The sequence below is a fragment of the Mus caroli genome, chromosome 3, assembly GCF_900094665.2.
Source record: "Mus caroli chromosome 3, CAROLI_EIJ_v1.1, whole genome shotgun sequence".
Taxonomy (NCBI): Eukaryota; Metazoa; Chordata; class Mammalia; order Rodentia; family Muridae; genus Mus; species Mus caroli.
In genome coordinates, this window is record NC_034572.1 from 22643162 (window position 1) to 22663243 (window position 20082).

At 44.9% G+C, this 20082-nt stretch overlaps 1 protein-coding gene across 8 annotated transcripts in view; it reads right to left on the reverse strand.

The window, feature by feature from the left end:
- Positions 1-20082, reverse strand: part of Fndc3b (fibronectin type III domain containing 3B) — a 294093-nt gene that overhangs the window by 84795 nt on the left and 189216 nt on the right. For all 8 annotated transcript variants that reach the window (XM_029475085.1, XM_029475079.1, XM_021157455.2 and 5 more), the window contains exon 7: positions 5714-5772. In XM_029475085.1, coding sequence (XP_029330945.1) covers positions 5714-5772 — 59 coding nt within the window. The remainder of the gene's footprint in view (positions 1-5713; positions 5773-20082) is intronic.

Sequence of the window (20082 nt, forward strand, 5' to 3'; positions counted from 1 at the left end):
GGCAGCAGGACAAGCAACGGACCATCAGTAGATAGGAGCGATGTAAAAGAACTAGTCAGGAAAGGCTATTAGAGGAGCAATCTCCAGTCTTCCAGCTGCAGCTGCAGCCTGCCAACCCTCTTCTGCTGTGTGCCTTCCACCTGACTGATGGGCAAGAATGTGGGACCAAGAACCACTCTTGGTGTGTGACCAGCTGCCTTGTGCTCCTGCCCCTACGATGCCCCACCCTGGTGGACCAAAGTCCATCAAACCACCAGCACAATCAATCCTTCTCCCCGTATGGCTACTGTAAGGTATTCATCCACAGCGGCAAGACAAGCAGCTAATACAAGGAGCATTGGTGTTGTCACAGTGAGTAGAGAGGTACACAGGGCACCAGGGACCGACCAGGGACAGTCTGTGGACTCTCCTCTCAGGTCTGCTTGTCAGTGTCTTGGTCTCTTCATCTCTGGACATTAGTTCCTTTGTTTCTCTGATTAGCTTTCAGATAGTTTCTCACGCAGACCAGAGTATATGATGAATTCTTCCATATACCTATAGGAGTAATCTTGAGCTACTGAGCATTTTTAAGATTATAATTTCAAAGGTGCTGTTTTGCTATGAAGGGTTCAGTTTCCATTAAAAAAGACAGGCTGCCTACACCTAGGAGACATCTGCTGGGGTGATAAATGGCTGCCTTGCCCCATTCCGAGAACCAAGTGGGTAGTGACATGGATTCCATGACTGGGGTGTGAACTAGCACGTCTCAGAATAGCCCAGTGAAAGCCAGTGCTCCAGATACCAAGCACGAATTCAGAAACTCATGTCCTTCAAACTTTACCTTTTCTCACAACTGCTACACACACACTTTCCTCCATGAAGATTTAATTCTTTAAATTGGCAAAGAAATGTGATGCTAGAAGCACCAGATAAAATAGTGCTTACTCTCCTCTAGACTATGAGCCAGCCTTGAAGAGATGTAGGCACCTGTGGAAACACAATCTTGCCAAGGGCCTTCCCAACACAAATGCACGCTGGGGACTCAGCATTGGCTCACAAGGACAGGCATTCTGTGAATTCCTCCCTTAAGCTCTGTCAGCAGCTGGCCTCCGGCTTCTGCTCTTCAGCCTCTAGCCCTCTGTGGGAGAGAGTGTTGGGCCTCCCTTTGGACTTGGACATCACTTCCACCTCAAGGTAGACTCCTGGAAACTCTAGTGTATCTTTGAGGACAATGCTCCCATGGGTCAGTCCTCAGCCTCAGATCTATTTACTTCACATGGGTCAGGGGTGAGCTGGTGAGCTGGTGAGGTGAGATCTCTGGGTTCAAGCCCTGCTCTAGGTGGCAGCACATGTGTACTTGACTGTCGTATTGCAACCTCTCACTCTGTGCCCAAACTCTGTCACCAGTGCTGCTCACTGAGACCTAGGATGTGGTCATCTGTTCACTGCAGTGATCTCCCCAGCTACACATTCTCTCAAAGAGAATAAACCACAGCCGCTTTATGGATGTAAGAGGCCTGCCACCACCACAAGTCAGTGTCTTTGGAGTGAGTGATAGGCGTGATTTCCAGGTCTGAATAACTAGACATGGTACCATCTGACTTTGGTACCACTAATATAAAAGGGCCTTTGGAAAGTATATGAGCTAAATCTGCATAGAAATTAGTTAACTGGTTAAAAATACCCTGGGAGCTTATAAAACTACTAACTACTTGTAAACGGCCACACATCAGTTAGAACTCGGTCTTTCCTGTGTGTTTAAAAGTACAGATTCTAACTTGAGAGGAGCTGTATGTGTGTACAGTAAAATATATTAACTTGTAGCAATTATACCCTTTCTCTCTGCCCCTTCTGTCCAGTATTTGAACTAACCTGTAAAATCCTACTTTCCCTTTTTTGTTTATTCTCAGAATTTGTGGCTATGTGGGATAACCACAAATTTGGTGAAAGAATATGCTAAGGAAATAGTACGACAGAAATTGGTAAATTCAAAAGCAGTCGTCATGATGAATAACCCCAAAGAAAAACACAGGAGAGGAAAGGGTAGAAGATGTACATTCAGATCGACAGCTTTCGGCTCCTCTGCTTTCCAGCTCCTGATGTGGTGTCTATTGCCAGACACCAGGCTGTGCATCTCCCAAGGAAGCAGCTCCTATAGGACGTGTTTCTCCTAGGTTTGGCTTCTGGCACAGACAATCAATTGTTTCTTCAGACTAAGCACTGGTCGATGGAAACAGTGCTCAACCACAGCTTCATGTTCTCTGCCTTTACATCAAACAAACAAGCAGCTCACAGGACATGGGAGGCTGCACTGAGCTCCCCTCTCTGAGGGGCTCCAGCCAGCAGAATGGCTGCGAATTCCTAAACCAGAAGGCAGCATTAAAGCTCTTGCCTAGAATAGAGCAATGGCCTTGTCAGCCAAGTCCCCAAGGCACCCAAGTGCTGAGTTCCAGGACAAATACCTGTGTTTCAGTAGGCAGACTTAACGAAATTGACCGAGTATTTGGATCTCTTTTAGGGAGCAGCAAATGATTCGTTCCATCTGGGGTACCCAAGGTTACAGAAAGATGGCTGGGGTCTGCAAACCATACATGCCACTTCTGCACTGGAACTATTAGCAAAAACCTCAAAGAAGAAAATCATTGTCTTTTCACTTAAAGTTGGTAGAAAATCTAGCTGAAGGGAAATAAAAGAAGAACTGTTCAACTTACTTCTGCAGCTTAGATTCCTACCCTGGAAGGCAGCCTGTCATCCCTCCCTACCCCCAATCCTGAATCTTACTTCACATGGGTCAATATGGAGCTTCACAGCATGCTACAAACTCTAAGGCAAGTATCTTCTAAGTAGTCTAACAAAGTAAGTAACTCTTACCTCAGATTCCCATGTGGTTTTTATTACATTAACATTCAAAGATGAGGGCACTGAGGCTCCTCCATTTATACCAGGGAGGAGCAATCCCTTGTCTATGGGCAGGGAGATACTTGATAACCACACTGGGCACAGACCCAGAGGCCACTCCCTCCCAGCTGCTGTCTGGCACTGTCACATCTCTACCCTTGACTTCCCCCACACTGGCCAGTCTGTGGGCATCTGTCTGACCCACCGAAGTTCAGATATGTCTGTCAGACACTTCTTCACCAAACATTTGTCAAGGGGTCAAACATATGTCAAGGACAGTCATAGCTAGGTCTTGGGTGCACAAAGACTATGGGACAATTGTGCATATGAACTTTAGAAAGAAGACACAAAAGGCAAAGAGCGAGGACGAGGGAGAGAACGCCATGCAAACGACTGGACTGGGAATATGAGCAGCTGGTACCAGGCCTAGAGGAGGGTGACCAGGAGTAAAGCAAGTGTAACCCAGAATGCCTGGGTCCATGCAAGAGCAGTGAGAACTCTTAATGGTTGAGCCACTATCTAGCCCTCTACCTTATTTTCAGGACCACTCACTGAATCTAAATCGTACAGTTTCAGCCACACCTGTTAGCAGCGAGCCCTGGGAGCCACTCTTCTCTGCCCTCTGTGCTTGGATGACAGGTGTGTTCCATCACTCCTGTCTTTTGTTTTTTTTATGTGGATGCTGAGGTCCAAGCTCAGGTACTCATGTTTGCAGATCAAGCATTTTCCCACTGAGTCATCTCCCACCCCTTACCCCTTTTCCAGTCTCTCCCTGCACTTAGCCCTCCAATCTGCTGCTGTGTCTACAAGGGAACTTCCATTTCTGTATTCAGACTCCACTTCAGCCCTTCATCCTCCTCTTTCCACAGTGCTTCGTATACAGGCACTTCTAACTGTGTGCTACCTCTATTTTTCTGGATGTTCTGCAAGTGAAACAGACTTAGTATGTCCTAGAAGAGCCATCAAAATATGTTAAGAGCCTAAATTTAACTGACCCTGAAGGAAGTCCAGGCAACTGGAAGAGACCTTCAGAAACACCCTTGAGTGCACTGGGCTATGGGGCAATGGCATGGCAATGGCAGGGATGCACACAGGCCATGGTGGCCCTCAGGAACTACTATAGACCACAAAGAATATCCACCCAATGGCATGGGCGTTGACTGGGAAGCTATGGAAAGGAATGCTCAGAAGCCAAAAGCCCAGGTCCCCATAACATTTGGCATTGAATGGGTATAGTAATTTAATCAACAGATTTTCAGAATGGGCTAAGTATCTAGCCTTCCTTGCCACACTGGACACCACCAACTAATTCTGACTCCTGAATCCTCCTCTCATGTGGACCATGCTATCAAGAAGTAGGATAGGAGAGTTTCTAACACCCCTGTGGTGGATGGCCCTGGTGCTGTTTGTATTTTGATGTTAATTCCACTTTCCCAGGACGGGCCATCTGGAATGAGTCACATACTCAGGTGACTTCTTGTGAACCTTCCTCCAATGAATAAAGAAACCAATCACTTGGCAAGTAGGCAGAACTTTGGGTTGGAGAGAGAAAGAGAAGGGCAGGCGAAAGATATGGGCTTTTGGAAGGGGATATCTGGAGGACAAGATGTAGCTACTAGTGACCCCCGGTTTAGATGGCAAATCCACCAGGATTCGCCACTGGGAGATTTAGATTTAATATGGCTTCCAAGATTAGAATCCTAGTTGCTGTGCCCAGCGATTGAGATACCACTGATTCTGAATTAAGTTTGTGTGGTGTTTTCCTTCATGAGGCAGCTCAACTGGGTTCCAGAGAGAAAGGTATGGCGGCAAACCGTGGGTTTGCAAGAAGTGTACCCAAAAGGCTGTAAGAATTTTGAAGTGTGGGGTTGGTGTGGTAATGACCCACCAGTGGGAACTTAGAGAGCTGGGTGGAGAGATTTCAGAGCTCAGAGGCAGAGTGTAGATGAGATGAGAACAAGTCGACCATGCCCGCTGGGGCTTGCCAGCATAGCATGAATTGCATTTTTTAAAAAATATTTTCCACAACACACCCCCATCTCTCTGGGCCCACTGTCTTGCTCCAACTCATCTGCCAACTTATACCAACCTGCAAATGCAGCCTCAGTTACTTAACATCTTCTAGAAACACCCAACGTCCGCTTGCCAGGGTAAGTCCAGACTGCTCGCCTCTCCAGCAAGGCCCTCACAAGTAGCCTATAACGTCCACCTTCCAATGCACACGTACTTTTTGGTTTAGTCCAATTGAGAACCTGAGGTCTATTTGGAGTCTGCTGTTTAAAAGCCTCAGTCTTTGTTACACACAAAGATTCAAGATTTTTCAATTCCACCAGTAAAACATTCCCAAAACCTTTGGCTCTCTAAGCTCAGACAAAAGGCTGAATCAACATTATGAATTTCTACCTGAATTTCAGAACACTTGGCAAACGGGACTGAACCTCACAACCCTACCATTCCCCTTTCTTTTTTTTGCTATTGTGCCCAGTGCCCTCTAATATATAAATACTATTCAGAAATCTACCTACGGAAATACCTAGGATTTCTGAGGTTTTCAAAATGTATTCTTCCTCCATTTACAACGGTAACAAGAAATTACCAAGAACAAACTGCTCTGGAGACCCAAGAAAAATGTGATCCATCTAACTGCATCCCGAAACTCTGTACAAAAGAGGCACTTAACGAGTGACTCTACAAACCTTGCTCTGAATAGTCTTGATCCAATAAGAACTGACGACTATTCACAGTAGAGTCCTGCTTACCGACAGAATGGCAACAGAAAGCGCATCAGGAGTACTTAGGAACGCGCTGTTCCTGCACAGAGGTCCGGAAGACATACCTGTGGTTTCTCTATTCCCGAAAGAATGTCTTGCACCCTCTTTACTTCCAACTCATACTCTGTATTGCAAAGACAAGAAAAAGAAAAGAAAAACCTGTTAGAAGGCAGTAAGGTTGTCAGTACCTTCCCTGGTGCCGTCCTCAAGGGGACCGTCCAGTCAGTCAGCTGCCTGTCACACACTGCTGTGCCACCATGGGACTAGGGGCTCACTGTGGTGGTGCTGTGGTGCTGTCTTGCCAGTGTACAGCTGTAAGCACTCAGTAGGTCAGCTAGATTTAGTCCTACTGTATTCAGGATGACTGTATGAAGGACATACAGTATTAATAAGAGGGGCTAGAAGGAGACCCCAGCTCACGCAGGTATAGAGAACACCTAAGAGAAGATGAACTTCAGTGCCAATGGATAGTGAGTTCAAAATTTAAGTCAGTATGCATATGTGTGTATGTACATATGTTCAAATGTATACATGCATTCATTTACAGTCTGGGTTTTGCATTGAACTACAGTATTTAAGTGGAGGGATTTACACAACTTGGCTGGAGCTTGAAGAGACATTAGACTTCTACACAAATAATGCACATGAGGAAGGTATGTGTGGCAGGTTAAGACACTGCCACATTGTATTTGCAACGGTACTTGTAAAGCAGAGAGCCTCCTTTGGCTAGAGCGGCTGGTAAACCGTGAGGACAGGCCTGGGCTGGGAGACATGGGTGCTACAAAACTGGATGTGACAGACAGTGGTGAAGGAACGATCAGGGATAATTCTAGTCTTCATCTGACGGTTATAAGGAAAGGGACATTTTCACAGTGTGCTAAAACCTGCTCTTCAGAAATAGGAGGAGAGAAAAACCCTGGCACACAGAGATGGGAAGGGTGCATAGCCAAATGAAGATAAATAAGCAAACAGGCCATGGAATCCAGCTCTGAATTGTGGTGGCTTCCATACCTGTTGGTCCTGATTTATAACCCAGTGCTAGAGAGCTCCAATGCCCAGGGCATATGCCTTTGTTCCCAAGGTAGTCGGAGAAGGGTAGCAGGAAGGCAGATGGTACTTGTAACATCAGGACAAAGCTTTCCTCAAGTCAATCCAGCAGGACCAGGCTGAGCCCTGTGGGGCAGCAGACGTGTGGAGACACAACTGGGGCCAATGGCGGTCCTGCATTTCACTATTCAGGTCAAGTTCCTGCTCAAGGACTGTCTCGCTACCCCGAATCTTGTCACTCAGGTCCCATTGCTTTCTTATCTACTACCAATATTGGACATAACTGCCCTGCTGAGTCTCCTTCCATGTTCTGCCTTGGTCTTCCCTATGAAAATGTGTCTGGAATGCAGCAATACCACAGGCCTAGAGTATGTGATTGATTTCCTATAAATACAAGTAAACAGAGAATCAGAAAGCAGATCTCCAGGCATGGTGATGCCCATCTGTAATCTCAACAGTCGGGAGGCAGAGCAGTGAGGAGCTAGAGTTGCAGGCTAGCCTTGGCTCCTGCCTGGGAATACAAACAGCTGAATGAAATAAAGAAATAAAGACAGTAACACCAGATATGGGAGAGAGTGAGGGAAGGTAGGCAAAGGGCTCCGAAGGAAAGAACCAGTCTGAAATGCTGGCTGTGAAAGCACAGAGGTCAAACAGAAGCTCCGGGGAGAGTCTCGGGGCCAGAGCGAGCCGAGGACAGGATGGAACATCTGAGCCTGAGGACGAGGTGGAGGAGCTCAACACAGGGCAGGAGGAGTGAAGGTGGAGGAGTGGGGCACAGGCCAGGAGGAGGAGCAAAGGTGGAGGAGCTGGACACAGGGCAGGAGGAGTGATGGTAGAGGAGTGGGATGACGGGGCAGGAGGAGGAGTCAGAAGGAACCAGTGGGAATGTCAAGCATGGCCTCTCTAGAAAGAACAAATCTACCAACAAAAGATACAAAATGAAAAGAAACTAAGTTTAAACGCAAGGAAACATTTTTATGGAGTCACAACATATCTCACCTCCCCCAAAGCATCTCTCTTTTCAAGAACATTTTTAAGAAAGGAAAGGTTAAAATAAAAATATACAACAAAGTGAAGTGTTAAAAAAGAAAAAGGAAGGAAGGAAGGAAGGAAGGAAGGAAGGAAGGAAGGAAGGAGGGAGGGAGGGAGGGAGGGAGGGAGGGAGGGAAGGAAGGAACAGAACCTCCCAGAGGAAGTGCATGTTATGTGAAATTTAAACTTTCTATAAATAATCATTTTGAATAAGTGTATGGACTAAACTAATTTAAACATTTCTCTCTATAAACACAATTAACTCTTTGGTTTGTTTCCCATGTTTTTAATCCTTAGAAAAGCAGGGTCTTGCTCAGCTGCAGCTGTGGTGTGTTACGTTGTAGCAGCACCTTTGTTCCAGAACACCACCATCAGCATGGCTCCCTCCACACTGTCCTCATACTTCCCACACCAGTTCATGTGGCGATGTCCCTTGGGAGGACATCAGAGTCCTCCTGGTTTACCAGCCAGCTGGTACTGCTGAGCTGCGAACAAGCTATGTCTACTGAAAATACAGGGTCTCATTCTGTCTATTTGAGGGCTAAAGATGTAAGAGCTAGATGTACAAATAAATATTTTTGGATGAAAAGAAAAATGGGTGTGAACAATAAGGGTAAATTAGACGTGCAGTCAATGCCTGTGACAATGAATATAGGCAAAGGAAGAAAACACTAAGAATGCTCACAGATGATCTTTTTATGTAGAAAATCAAAACAGCCATCAACAACTTTTAAAATATTACTTATCAGAGAGGGAAGAAAAAGGAATCAAATACAGGAAAAGTTTAATTACCTGAGGATCTTAATTTAGTGCTTAGGATTTCTAGGTAATGGTCTTAATATAAATACTACAGATGACTCTCCACAACTCTTACGACAGTGCTGTTAGTGCGCACTACCCAGGCATGTGGACGGGAGTTCAGATCCCAGCTCCTACAGAGAGAATAGCATGAATCTCATGCACCCCAGTAGTGAGGCGATATAAACAGGAGGAACATTGGGGCTTGCTGGCTGCCAGCCTAGGCCCCCAAAATGTGAATGGGAGCTCTTGTTTCAGCAGAAACCTTACCTCAAAGAAACAAGGCGGAGAGTGGTAGATAAGGGTGTCCAATCCCTTCATCTGGCCTCAATGCATGTGTGCACAAACATGAGGACATCTCACACACACACACACACACACACACACACACACACACACACACCAAACCAAACCACAAAACAGCTAGGTAAGATCACCAAAGAATACATTTTTTATAATGTAAGGATATTACAGTAAGCCTCTACAGAGCATTTTTTTTTAAGTTTTTTTGAGGTGGCTGGAGAGATAGCAGCTGGCTAAGTAAGCAATGTGCTTGCCATAGAAGCTGAGTGGAGATTCCCTGCACCCATGGGGAAGCAAGGCCCAGCACTGAGTGCTTGTAGTCCCAGTGCTAAGGAGCTGGGAACTGGAGGACCCATGGGATTTACAAGTCAGCTAGTCTGGCTAAACTGGTGAGCTCCAGGTGCAGTGAGGTCTCCTGACACCCAATGGCCACCTCTGGCTGTCACACATACAACCACACAAACATGTGCACAGATGGCCATGGGCGGGCATACAAGCATCACCACCATATTGACATCTAATATTTTGATACAAAAATGCAAAAAAAAAATCTAAGTATTTAGTTGGGAAAATGACTCCATTCTTTAGATTCTAAAGAAGGAGGAACACTGGTCCATCAACAATGAAAGATGAAAAATGCTAGCAAGCTGTGATCCAGGAAGGTGTACTCTGTTCTAGCAAAATATTTTCTAGGGTGGACTGGGTTCCACATAGATTCTGGAACCTGTGAGAAAAAAGGAAGGAGGGGATGGATCCCTTTTCCAGGTGGAGTGACCAGCTAGACAGGAGGGCTGGCCACAGGATGTAAATGGGCGACAGGGTCTAATTTCCTCTGCACTGCAGTCAGTCGCTATTTGTGGAATTCAGGGGAGAGAGGCCCTTTCTTTTCTGGAGAAAGTTTTGAGACAAAGTCATACCAGAAACTTTCACATTATCCTGCCCCCAAGCAGATGGGCTCCTTTCTGCAAAAGCTGCAGCCGTGTGGAATCAGAGGCTAGGTCTGGGTCTTTAATGAGAAGCTGGAGAACAGGAGAGTACCAGAGAGTCGTTGGAACCCCACAAACACTCTGCGCCTCCTGCTCAAGGGCTTGGTGCCAAGTAAACTAGATCCTGCCTAAATATTAGAAGAGTCTATTTGCATTTCTGTCAAATTCCCCAAGAAAGAAACCCATGTTTTCTTTCAGAGAACCCTATGTATGCATGGAACCACACAGAAGCCAACTAGCATTTCTAACTACATCAAACTGAGCACCTAAGACAAAAATCTTAGAGAACTGGATAAAGGTCTCAGGTTAACTGCATGCCTGGTGGGCTAACTCTAGCACTGGGCTCTGCTTCCCTGTGCAGGGCTGAACTCTTCTCTAGTGAGCTGAGTCAGCCCACTGCCAGATACAGCTCTTTTATTTGGGAAGAGGCTAAGCTCCATGACTGTCCAGCCATGCACTTAGGACAAGAAGGGAGCTGCTTGGATGCAGGGCAGAACTTCTCCCAGAGTTATGTCGGAGGTTACACAGCGCTTTCCACAGCAGCATCTAGAAACTTCCCTCAAGTGTGTTTTCATTAAGACGTGGCAAGACACGGCGAAAGGTTTTCAGTTAACTTAGAACTTTTGCAAGACTGAGTGAGGATGGATGGGCAGAATCCACAGTGTACAGTTCTTCAATAAAAAGTCCAAGAGAGAGTTCCAATAATTACATTATTTACACAGCAAAATGTGAAGTGCTTTATAGCAGCCTTTCCTTAATTATGTTTCATATAACTAATTTATCTGGGGATAAGAGTATGCATTGGAGCCAGGCAGTAGTGGTGCACACCTTTAATCCCAGCACTTGGGAGGCAGAGGCATGCGGATTTCTAAGTTCGAGGCCAGCCAGGGCTATACAGAGAAACCCTGTCTCGAGAAAAAACAAACAAGACTAGGCATTGAGTCTACTGGTGAAATACACACTGACGCTCAGCCTCTGGATGTTGGAATCTCAGAGGTGAGATCTACGGAAGCCACAGAGTCTGGCCCACAGAAAGCTCGTTCACTCAGCACATCTCCAAGCGTGACATGTGCAGACTCCCACGGTCACGAGCAGGGGCGTGACGAGAGGAGGCGCCAAGGGGAGGAAGAGAAAGGAAAGAACATCACTCCTCAGCTGGCATACATTCAGTTACTCATGCAGTAGGCACGGGTATTCTCAGTTCTAGAGACTATGAACAGCCAATGTCTCATAGGAAATTGCCCCAGTCTATAAGAATATGTGCATGAAAATAGCATAACTATATAAGTGTGCTGGGGAAGCACTGTACCCTCTTATATAATATAATATATAATATGGGCGGGCTGTCTGATCTCCCAGAGGTGATGCTGCTGCAGACAGCTCGGGTTACATGAGACCCTGTGAATTGGGTCTGTGTCCTTATGAGCCTTGAAAGTTGCTTCTTCTGTCCCATGTGTGAGACAGAAGAGCAAGGTGTGCTCTAAGAAACAGGACGCCATGAGAGGACACTGTAACGAGTGTGCTCCAGTTTGCAGAAAGCCAGCCACCAAACCTGCCCACACCTGACCTGGGGCTTTCCCATCTGCACAGCCATCACAGTTAATGTTAAGTCTTTGAGCCACCTGGGCTATGGTGTTTGTTTTGTGTGCATGCAGAGGCCAGATTCAAGCCCTGGTGTCATTGTTTGGGCTATTATCCAACAGTTTTGTTTTGTTTAAGCAGGGTCTCTCACTGGCCTGGGACTCACCAACTCAGCTGAAAAGGCCGACTGATGCAGCCAAGATCTATCTGCCTGTTTATGTCTCGCCAGGACTGGGATTTCATATACAAGGGTACATTCGCCACCACACCTGGCTTCTGTCACAGGTCCTGGGGACCACACTCTGGTCCTCACGGCTGCAGTGCAAGCACTTCTCACCCGAGCTCCCTCTTCAGCCTCGTGGCTTCCTCTTTGAACATAGGTGCAGAGACCAAAGCAGAGTCTTGCTGGACTGTAACGCTATGTTGGTAGCTGCAAGCTAGTGTTTCTTCTGGTCCCAACAGTCAATGTGAATGAGTAGTTCTCTAATGGTTTCAAGCGTCCATGAGTTCAGATGCCCTTTAAACTTTTGACTTTAAACTCTGTTTACTGAGCACACAGAGTTATCTGGTTACCTGGGGGCATTTTCAGCAGTGTTTGATTCATCTGTGGGGTCCCCTTCTCTTCTCCCCATCTCCCAAGTCCCCCGACCCTTCTACTCCGGCCCTGCCTGCTTTGCACTTTGCCCTCTTGGGTGTCCTACTGCCTCTCATCCTCAACAAGTCTTCCCATTCCTGCAGTCTCCTTTCTGATTTCACAGCCTATGCCCACAATCACCCCCACTTACACACAGATGCATGAACGAAAATTAGAAGTGAGGCTGTGCATATGAGATTTTTGTCTTTCTGTGTCTGAACTGCTCCCCTTAATAGAATACTTCTTAGGAGACAGCTTTTAAAATCAGACTGTTAAAAACTAGCAACATTTCATCAGTATCATTAATCTTTGAGATGATAAATTTGCACAAATGTAGCTACTATTCTGTTCTCTTTGTCCCTGGCTAATGGCTTTTGCTTGGAGCACCTGCTAAGCACTCTGGTTTAACACGATGTGACCCAAAACTACAAAATACAACATACCACCAGACCAGGGCTGCTTAGACATTGGTGACAACTTTCATGTGACTCCAGGCCTTCAGGTGTACATATGAAACATAAACTGATAACAATTCACAGAGCAATTTCTTTGAAGGCAATTTGAAGAAAAAAAATATTTTTTACTATTTATTAATAATGAAAGCCAATTTATATACGAATAAGATGGCTATGCTTTTTCATTTTCACATAAGGAATCAGAGCTGAGTGAATATTTCATGCGGCAGGGCAGGGGGCATCTTAAGAGTTTTTTTCAGAGCTGAGTGCTATCTTTATTGAATCAACATCAGTGATGAGAAAGCGGCTTTGCCCAAACTCAGTGGAAGTCGGCAGAAGTATGTCTGGAGTCAGTTCAGAAATTCTTAGAAATTCTAGCTTCACCCCAAATCAAAATTCCCTGAATAATTAAAAGAAAATGAAGTACAAGTCAGCAAGTCACACATGAGCTTTTCAAGTCAGAGGTAGTGCGGCGATAGGCTCTGCTGACGTGTACGTGCAGAGGAGTACACGGGCATACGAGAAGTCTCTCTTCTCATCAAACCACTAGACTTCCATACCAGCAGACAACTTCACTTACACAGTAAACGTTTCACTCCTAACATACAAGTCTCGAATCTCCACATGCAGTAGTGGCCACTGGGATGCTGCAGGTGAGCACAGGCAATGAATGCCATATGAACTGTGTGTGTGCAGAACAAGGGAACTGTGGAGTCAGGGAATATGGCTTAGTTGGTTCTGCCAGGACTCCTCCGATTCATTATGTTTAATGTTGAGTCAGTTAGTGCCTAGGCATTGAGTGTTGAGGAGTCCGTTACTGTTGGCAAACTTTATCGGACTCCCATACCCAGTTATATGACCTTGCATGTGGGGTGTGGCCCCTGGCTTAAGAAGGTAGGCATGAAACCACAGTAGTACAAACTGGAGTATACTCTAGCATTTTAATATGACAAAAGCTACTCCACCTAACTTTAACAGTGACTAGAAAGAAATTCCCCAAGGTAAATGTTCCTCCATTTATTATTATTATTATTAATTTATTTAGTTGCAATATTGGGAATGAACTTTGGGCTTCATGCACGAGAGGCAAGCGTCCTTTTAGGGAGCTGCTCCAGCCCTGAGAAAGCGGTGTGAGCACTCCTAGCTCTGGACCTTTTAGAAAACAGAGTTGAAAGTAAACTAATAACCCAAACTCCATCTTGAGTGACATTTTGGAATATGTCAAACTCCGACTTTTGACACTCAAATATGAACTAGAGTTTACTTCATGAAGAAAGACATGGTGTACATGTGGCTCCTCTTGTGTGCTATGATTTCTGCTCTCAGTGTAATAGGATTGTGCGTCACTTCCTGTTCCTCTCACGCAACACTTCTCCTCTAAGAAATAGACAGTCAAGACAGAGAAAACAGCATCTATCTCAGCACCAAATAAAAATGGGCCGTCTCCTAAATGCACTGAAGAGAAAAATGAACTAAAATGGCTGACAAGAAGGAATGTCTCCACGCACAGTGCTTACTGGAGAGGTGGTAGACGGAAACTGCTCTAAGTACCAGAAGCGCTCTACTCCTAAGGTTTTCCATTTACTCAAATCCAAGTCACTATGAAAAAAGTCTTGGCTTGTTCTCAGGCCTCCTAGTTCTGTATTCAGCTTACTATCTCCTTCTATGTTTATCATGAAATCAAATTACTTGGGACTTAGACCCTTGGCTTACTATATAAAGGATGTATCCATCCTGAGTCATAGAGACAGAGCTGCATTGTCTACATGGGATTCTCTTGTTGTTTGAAAGCATAACAAATGGCATAAAAATGTCATCTGCACACACATCCACTCCTCATACAACAGCACTAACATCCTGCTAAAATACCCGAGAACTGAACACAGCATTCCTACCCCGTGTCCACTCTGTAACGGCACCACCCACTCGAACCACATGTTAAAGCCTGTAGGGGCTGTACCACGTTAACTTGTAATCCTAACATCCTAATAATGGAGGTAGCCGAATCCTGGACTCACTAGATTCAAAGGGTGTCCGTCCACAAGCAAAAGAAGCTGTTTGGATTGTAGCCTAGGCTGGGTGGGAAATAAAAATGTACAAGAAAAAAATTATAAAAGGTAGAAAAGAAATTATGAAAAGATGCCCCCAAGATGGGGGAGAGGGTAAAAAAGGATGATTGACAGATGAAATTTTCAAAATATCTCTCTCAATGGCTATCCTAACCAACAATCTCTAACCTAGATCAATAACTAACTTTACAATAATTTCTTCGATTTGAAAACATTTTTCATTATTAAAATAAGACTTCAAAACACCAAAGGCACCAGACAGATTTTAAGTTAAGCAGGGTAGAAGGACAGAGTAGAAAGTGACAGTTGGTAACTGTGCTTCCTCTCCTGTCATGGTCTCTGCTCATATGTCACACTTCTCACAATGTCAGTGGGCTACAGTGGCACTCTCCAGGGCCTCCTCAAATATCCTGCCTCATTCCTGTCACCAGGTCACACTGTTTCAGCTCTTCACCCACAGAAACCTCCCAGCCCTGCGGTGAATTCAAGCGTCCATCATGAGTGCATTGGTTAAATCTTTGCTGTGGGTCACTAACTCTCCAGGGCCTAGACGACTGCTTGGCACAGGGACTCTAGCCAAATGAGAAACACAATGCCCCGCACAGACACTAGGCTTTATTTTCTCAGTGTGAGGAAACAAGCGTGAACTTAAAGCCATCATAATGGAGTGATCTGTAAAGGAGGGAACCTTAGAAAATCTTAGCATCACATCGAATATCTCGAAGACAAAACTGTGTCAGAAATCTGTGGATCCACACTGTCACATGAGATACAAACATACGTTATCAAAACATACTCAAAAATACTCTTCATTTCATGGAGACTAGAAATATTCCCCAGACAAAGCCAAGTCTGCTTGGCAGTTGCCTCAGGGGCCATGATGTGTGCTGTCACACTATGGGGCTCAGGTGTAATCTGGGGAATTACTGATGTAAAGAAGAATTCTTAGACCTTACTGCAGAGGACAGGATCTTAAACTGTGACTTACAACCACACATGAGGTTGGAGAACTGAAGGTGGGGGCTTTGAAAAAAACCAGACAACAGTAAAGAAGGCTTCTGATTGAGCAATAGTCAAAACTTAACTCAGGACTGAGTTAGCAAGGAATCTGCAGTGCTGCCCTCTGCTGCCGTATGAGCCTCATGTTAGCTGAACAAGCAACACTGAGGTTTGAATGTGAAGGGCCCCCCTCCCCAACGCCCCCCAACGCCCCCCTCCCCCCCCCCCCCCCCCCCCCCCCGGCTTGGGGGCTTGAACATACTATACTGTCTCCATCTGGTGGTAGAGTTTCAGATGGCTGTGGAGCCTATCTGAGATGGAGCCTGGAGAGAAGTGGATTGGGGGGGGGGGGCGTGGTCCCATTCACTGTCCTCTCTCTGCTCTCTAATTTCAGGTGTGATGCAGTTTTGCCACCATGCCCTCCCTACCACAATGACTGTGTCTCCTCCAACTGTAAGCCGGAAGAAATCTTTCCCTCTGAAGTTACTTTTCATCAGGCATTTGATCACAGCAATGAGAAAAGTAATACACACACATACAGTCACACATATAAACACACTCACACACAGACACACACACTCAGACACACACACAAACACATACAAACACATGCACTCACATACAGACACACATACACTCATACACACACACACACAGACACACACAGAGACACATTCATATACACACACAAACACACATACAAACACATGCACTCACACACATACAGACACACATACACTCATACACACACACTCACAGATACATTCACATAGACACACACAGTCACACACTCACAAACACTCATACTTATCAGCACATACACTCATACACAGAGACACACAGACATACACACACAGACACACCAACACAGAGATACACACATTCTCTTTCTCTCCATGCTTGGTACTGTTCGGCCTCTCGCCGTTTCCCACAGTGAACACCTCAGCCGGCATTACTAACATACCTGCAGTGGTTTTATGGTGGTACAGAAACAATGGCAACATTATGGAAAGCAGACTGCTCATTTCCACTTCCCCTCTTTACCTTGTAAATATCAAGTTAGCACATCTTTAGGTTGTATCATGTCAGAATGTTTGATTTTAAAATTTCGTTTGAGCTGCTGACTTGAAAATGATTTTCAGCTTGGGATAAAAACAGAATACCCACAATTTCTAAAATGGCCCTAAATATATTTCTGCCATTCTTTACTAAGTATTTATGCAAAGCACTGATCTCAGCATTGATTATAAGAAAATTAAAATACTGATTAGCTGTGAAAAATGAAGATATCCTGTATCCCACAATATGAGTCATCAAAATTTGATTTTATATGAAAATTAAAAACCTACCTGTCTCATTAGCATCCAAACATACTTTTATTATTATTAAATGGTAAAATCATGTTTCCTAAGAATCATGTTAATATTGTTTATAGTTTGTTATTACTGGATACATTTGATTTGTAAATCTAGCTTACATACCTGAGGCTATACAACAATGTCTCAGGAGAAAAGGGATCAAAGGCTACGAAGCTCCCCACTCTAGAGAAGAGCCTGGACCAGCTGGAGCGAGGGCTCAGTGGTTGTAAGTACTGACTGCTTTTTCAAAGGGCGTGAGTGCAATTCCCAGCACTGACATGGAAGCTTACAACTAGTCCAGTTCTAGAGATAAGACACACTCACAGGGACACGCACACACGCAGGCAGAACACCCATGCACATTAAATAAAATAAACAAATCATTAAAAAAAGAGAGAATATCCTGGTAAGACTGGAACATTAAACTAGAGAGGTTATACGTGTGTATGTATATACATACATATGAATCATACATATATAATTTCCTTATACACTGTACATGACACTGTGTTATATGGGAATACTTTCATGCAAATATAGTACAGGTTGAGTATGTTTTTAACTGGCAATAACGAGTCACACTTTAGAAGGTTAATTTAGAATGTAGAGTTGTTCCGAGAGGCTAAAATATTGGCTAGCTTTGGTGTTGAGCTGTTTTCCAGCTTTCCTATGCCATAGTGGTTGTGTTATGCATCCAAACTACACATCTACCATGATCCAAGAAATGACACTTTTACACTATTTAACAACTGGAGACTCAACCAAAGTCAAAAATTGGGACCTATAAAATAGGTGCCTTCTGTCAGTGTGAACTGCCCTGCCTGCCTGTCCCTCTCTTCCTTTGTGCATGTGACACATGGGTGCCTCTGTGCTCTAAGAGGGCAGCCCTCAGCCTGCAATCTTGGCATGTGCACAGCTTCACCGGCTCCGGTGAGAGGTGCCAATTCATCAATGTTTTCCTAGTCCAGCCTCTCAATGGTCCACCTGACTCTGCTATGGATTCAAGTGAGATCTTTGGCATATGACCCAGCAGTGGGTTCAGTACAGACTCATCAAAGCGGGAGGGAGTAAGTCCCTGTTTGCTTACACTGTTCTATCATGTTCAGTTACAGAAGCTCAACCTAGAAATTCACAGAAAAGCTATTGAAGCTTATCTCATAAGCTGGGTGCCAACGAGACCATTTCCTGGGATAATTCTACAGAGCATTTGTGCCAATGTGCTATAAACACAAGATTCTCCCATTCCATGCATGGAAATATGGCATTTGAGATGGCTAGAGGCTAGCGCACTCAGTACTGGGCAATAATTGCACACTAGAGTGTTTTTGCAGCTGACTGTGGCTTGAGAGAAAAGTGCATATTGGTTCCAACAGAACCAAAACTTGGTTGGCCCATAAACTGTAGCCATTTGGAGTGCTACTCCGTCTGACATGTCTGAGTGTTCTCTTCTGTAACAGTGAGCACAGAGTGTACAAGAACTGTGGAACTTATCAATGAGCCCAGCTGTTTTCCTACACTTTCAGACACTTCACATTTGTAAAAGACAGCAGCCATTTCTCTGAAGTCTTCCAGCAAAGACAAAGAAGGGACCAACCATGTAGCAGATACTGATTCTGTTCTTACAGAAAGCACCAACCATCAAAATATGAATTACTCTGTACTAGTTGGACGGCATCCTAACTTGACCTCAGCAGCCACTAGGCAGAAGTTGTTTTCTGTGGAGAAAACAGGAAGCTACCATTACAGTTGACTCAGGCTTATGTTTTTGAGGACACGAGTAGTTGCTCTGTGCTTACTCAAAGGCCCCCATGTTCTCACAGGGCAGAACCCAAAGGTCAATATGGAAGTGGGGTACCCCCGGGGGAAGCAAGGTGCATAGGCAGAAAGGTGCTTGCAGGAAGGCACTGCGGTGACTTGTGTGTGCAGCAGTGCTCTTATCAGACGCAGCTGAAGTGAGGGATGGGGAACAACATTCAGTCACAATAAGCTGAACCACCTAGGGTGCTGGGAGCCTAGTCAAGCAAACTTGAATTATGCATGCCTTCATCTTGGATGAAGTGTAAAAGTCTTATTTTCACTTCCCTAGCTTTGGTAGGATAAGCCTGTCATTAAGAGGTGGCTATCAAGTTGAGCAGGAAACTCCAATTGTAATGGTGCCACTTAAATAAAAGACCTATTAAGATGTACCACATCCAGCAATTAGAAGCTCACAGAGGACCGGCCAGGGTTACAGTTCAGCAGGAGCAGGTGAAACAAGTTGGACAAATGTCCAGAAACTTTGAGCCCTACTAGGGTTCTGACTACCTTCAACTGTGGAAGTGCAGAAGGGTCATCTGCTCTCCAGCTGTGGCCCCTAATCCTCTCTAATAACTTCAGCTTGCGCAAGTCCCTGAGAAGCAAGATGTCTTCCAAATTTCGATTCACACTGGTTGCCAGAATTGGTTTTTCAACATCAGCCTCCAGTGGAAAACAGCATTAAGTAGATGTGAGCAGCAGGTGTTAATTTTCAGAGCAGTGAAAGGAAAGACCAAGGAGGAGGAGAAAGAAAGAAAGTGGGCTATGAGATGACACGGGCTGCCTAGGGGACTGTGCCCTTCAGCAGAGGCCAAGAAGTATCAACAAAGAATGCTTCCTCCATGAAAACAAAATTTACCTAAGCAGAAAACAACATTTGCAGTTAAAAGGTGATGGTCTCCCTCTGTCTAGCATGAGGCCACGTCCCTGGAATTTATTTGGGACCCTGAGCAGAAATGTTCCAATCCTGCAATGCTCCTGTTTCAGACTCCTGAGCTTGTAACACCTGCTTTCTAAGTAAACATATATATATTTGTTTACTTTTAGTTTTAAACTCTTGTTCTTTCAATTTATATTTCTAGGATTTCTTTCTTTTCTTCCTTCCTTTCTTTTCTTCCTTCCCTTCCCCTCCTCTTACTTCCCCCTCCCTTCCTTCCTTCCTTTCTTTCTTTCCTTCTTTCTTTCTTTCTTTCTTTCTTTCTTTCTTTCTTTCTTTCTTTCTTTCGCCAAAAATCACTAGCCTGTGCTTAAACCAAGTGCTGACCTGGGCCAGGGTAACAATACATCAGCAGAAGCTGCAGGCCCGGCCTCTGCTCAGATATATGGCATCAGAAGCAAGCTTGCATGCTAGTCTACAGCTCTCAAAAGCTTACTCTTC